The sequence below is a fragment of the Lampris incognitus genome, chromosome 7, assembly GCF_029633865.1.
Source record: "Lampris incognitus isolate fLamInc1 chromosome 7, fLamInc1.hap2, whole genome shotgun sequence".
In the NCBI taxonomy this organism is placed as follows: domain Eukaryota; kingdom Metazoa; phylum Chordata; class Actinopteri; order Lampriformes; family Lampridae; genus Lampris; species Lampris incognitus.
Genome location: NC_079217.1, coordinates 53,934,411 through 53,938,218, shown reverse-complemented (window position 1 = coordinate 53,938,218; position 3,808 = coordinate 53,934,411). Strand labels below are relative to the sequence as shown.

At 48.9% G+C, this 3,808-nt stretch overlaps 1 protein-coding gene across 2 annotated transcripts; it reads left to right on the top strand.

The window, feature by feature from the left end:
- The first annotated feature begins 345 nt into the window (after positions 1–345).
- Positions 346–2,238, top strand: fzd9b (frizzled class receptor 9b). 2 transcript variants are annotated; one of them, XM_056283477.1, is made up of 2 exons: positions 502–1,793; positions 1,854–2,238. In XM_056283477.1, the coding sequence occupies exons 1-2, from the start codon at positions 517–519 to the stop codon at positions 2,104–2,106; spliced, it is 1,530 nt and encodes a 509-aa protein (XP_056139452.1). In that variant the 5' UTR covers positions 502–516; the 3' UTR covers positions 2,107–2,238. The 2 variants fall into 2 exon arrangements, with proteins under 2 accessions (XP_056139451.1, XP_056139452.1); XM_056283476.1 differs by having other exon boundaries at positions 346–2,238.
- Positions 2,239–3,808: the final 1,570 nt, after the last annotated feature.

The window sequence follows — 3,808 nt, the reverse complement described above, 5'->3', positions numbered from 1 at the left end:
CGCGCGTGTGTGTGTGTGTGTGTGTGTGTGTCAATACACTCGGAGTTTTCTTGTAGTCGCCGAGGCTTGTCTGTTGAAGCGGGGATTTTGAAAACTATTCCGTGACTTTTGCAGGAGGACTGCAACTTCTCCGGGAGACGCTGTTGTAACGGAGCGGCCGGGCGCATACTTCGGAGCTGCCTTCACGATGTGGAAATAACGGCATGCGGATCGAAACTCGAGTTTAATTTTTTTATTTAATTTTTTTTTTTCGTTTGAAATTGCTCACGAAGGTAAAGCCGCGTGTGTGCGTGTCTGTGTTGTTTTGTTTTTTTGGGGTTTTTTTTTTTGACATATGACTGAAAAATGAGCATGGGCTGTTGTCCGTTGAAGCTGGTGATTTTCCTGTGGTGCTTGCTGGTGATTTCTGGCTCCAGTTTCGAGATTGGCTCCTATGATCTGGAACGAGGCAGACCAGCCAAGTGTGAGCCCATAGTCATACCCATGTGTCAGGGGATTGGTTACAACTTGACCCGGATGCCCAATTTCATGGACCACGACAACCAAAACGAGGCGTCCATCAAGCTGAACGAGTTCGCCCCGCTGGTGGAGTACGGCTGTGATGTGCACCTCCGCTTCTTCCTCTGCTCCCTCTACGCCCCCATGTGCACGGACAAAGTGTCCACCTCCATCCCAGCGTGTCGGCCTATGTGCGAGCAGGCCCGGCAGAAATGCTCCCCCATCATGGAGAAATTCAACTACGCCTGGCCGGACTCGCTGGACTGTTCGAGGCTGCCCACCAGGAACGACCCTAAGGCTCTGTGCATGGAGGCCCCGGAGAACGACACCAGGGTGGAGACCAAGAAAGGAGAAGGTATGCTTCCCGTACCTCCTCGTCCCAGACAGCCGGGCGGCAGTGGCGGGCGCTCAGCAGGCGGCCTGGGGAGCTGCGAAAACCCAGAGAAGTTCCAGTATGTAGAGAAGAGCCAGTCGTGTGCGCCGCGCTGTTCCTCCGCTGTGGACGTCTTCTGGTCCAGACGGGACAAGGACTTTGCCTTCATCTGGATGACAGTGTGGTCCACGCTATGCTTTGTCTCCACCGCCTTCACCGTCTTAACCTTCCTCCTGGACCCTCACCGCTTCCAGTACCCCGAGCGGCCCATCATCTTCCTCTCTATGTGCTACAACGTTTACTCTGTGGCCTTCATCATTCGCTCGGTTGCTGGGGCTGAGAACATTGCCTGTGACCGAGAGAATGGTGAGCTGTACATTATTCAGGAGGGTCTGGAGTCAACAGGCTGCACCATAGTCTTTCTCGTTCTCTACTACTTTGGCATGGCTTCCTCCATTTGGTGGGTCATTCTGACTCTCACCTGGTTCCTGGCTGCGGGAAAGAAGTGGGGCCATGAGGCCATTGAAGCCCACAGCAATTTCTTCCACATGGCTGCCTGGGGCATACCCGCCCTCAAGACTATAGTAATCCTCACCATGAGAAAGGTGGCCGGAGACGAGCTGACAGGGCTGTGCTATGTGGGCAGCATGGACGCCGGGGCGCTCACGGGCTTTGTGCTCATCCCTCTCTCCTGCTACCTGGTCATTGGTACCTCCTTCATCCTCACAGGCTTTGTGGCGCTCTTCCACATCCGCAAAGTGATGAAGACGGAGGGCACCAACACGGAGAAACTAGAGAAGCTGATGGTGAAAATCGGCATCTACTCCATCCTCTACACAGTGCCCGCCACCTGCGTCATCGTCTGCTACTTTTATGAGAGGCTCAACATGGACTACTGGAAGTTTCGTGGGCTGGAAGGGAAGTGCGTGTCCTTCCCCGGTCGCAGGAACGTGGACTGCTCACTGGAGACGTCCGTGCCCACCGTGGCGGTGTTCATGCTTAAGATCTTCATGTCTCTGGTGGTGGGCATCACCAGTGGCGTGTGGGTGTGGAGCTCCAAGACCTTGCAGACCTGGCAGGGCCTGTGCAGTAGAAAGCTGGCGGACAAGAGTGGCGTTAGGAAGCCCTGCAGTGGCGTCAGCTGTAGCAGCACGCACTGTCATTACAAATCCCCTGCGGTGGTGCTCCACATGGCCAAGACAGACCCTCACTCAGACAGCCCCACACATGTCTGAGAGGGAGCGTTGCAGGCAGTCGTGCACGTGCTCTCGCACGCGGTACACTGACCTGCAAGGGTGCAAACACAAACATACACACACCTCTATGCCCTGTGTGAGGAGCTGCTAGATAGACTTTGTAATAGTGGGAAAATGAGTGGTTTAATTGAACTTTCAATTTCTGCTCTGCTGTTGCCAAGGGACCGAGCACAGGCGCCAGTATGAGAAACTATCCATAAACAGTATTCAATGCATAAGGGAAACGTTCAGTATTGTTATCCATAGTTTTCTGTTACATTGTGTTCTGTGCAGTAGACATGCCCAGTGTTGCAAAGAAATGGAAATTTGCATGGGGGGGGGTCATTCAAGGAGAGATTCTCCTTCTGGAAAGTGGCATGATTTAACTGTATAAATATGTATAAATGTTTTATTTATTGTAAATATATTTAATTTAAGTTTAATTTGGAACTTGCCAGATTCATTGTTTAGATGCGTTCATTAAAGCTTCAGTATTGAAGGTCAAGGAAAAGTAAAGTGCCTTTTATAAAAAAAAAAAATCTAAAATAAAAAAACCTCTGATTTTGGTCTTGGGAGGATAATAAATTGTGAAATTCATTTTCAGCTGTCTTACTGCCCGGTGTTAGTGTTGTTTGTTAACCTGTCCAAAAGCTTTGCCCCTCTCTCACGAGCTGACGTCAATAGATACTTTTAAAGATTTGAAAAGACTTAACATCATGTAATGTTTTAAAGGTTTCACTGGGCCCAAATTATCATTTATTTAAATCTTGTGTTTGTTCATTTTCTTGCCGTTCTGTTTCTGGGACTCTCACATTATCACAAGTGAGACTCCCCTGCCAATTCGGTGGCGCTCTTGAGTGCCTGCTCCATCCCAGAGGCACCGCCAACAACAGACCTCAAAGAGAATTGTTGATGACTGGCATGTCAAACCGTGGCAAGTACTAATGTTTACATCATCATCTTTAAAATGCAGGAGCAGTTTGCGGAAGAATATATTTAATTAATGGCTGTTTTAATCCTTCCCCCGGATCGCTATTGTGCCCTCTCGTGCTCTGTGCCGTTTGATCCCCATGCAAATACACAACACTTTGATCTCGGAGGACCAATCTGAAGTGGATTTCAGCTCCGTTGCATGAATCCGCCGCTAACTCAAAAGTTTGGCACGGCACAAAGAAGCCCGTGGTTGTCCATGCATATGTGGCTGCTCAGCTACTGCATTTCACATGTTTACAAGTTCATTTGGACTTATGTAGAGTAGAGGCATGTGTGGATGCCAGAACCTGCACTCACTTCGCTTGGAGACAGATTCCACTACCAAGCTAAAAGCATAATTTTCTGCAAATGTGTTTGAAACTTCCCATCGCTTATGTAATGCTCTTAGTTTTCAGTGTGTAATTTGATGTACAGGGATTTGCGTTAACCAACAAAAGGTTTGACTTGTTTTGGATTCTGAAGTTATTCAGGGAGCGGGTATGCAAATATTTCCTCCGTTAGAAATGCTTTCAGGTTGGGGAACCACTGGGGTTGAGGGTTTGAAGGTCTTGTCACTAACGTCTTTCATTAGCAGACCAGACTTTGTGCAAAAGAGCAGCCATATCTCCTAATGAGCCATAAAGCAGTAAAAAATAAACGACTATATTACGAGGTCTGTAGATTTTAACAGTTTCACAGTGTCAGTGGCGAACCCGCACAACGAGTCAAT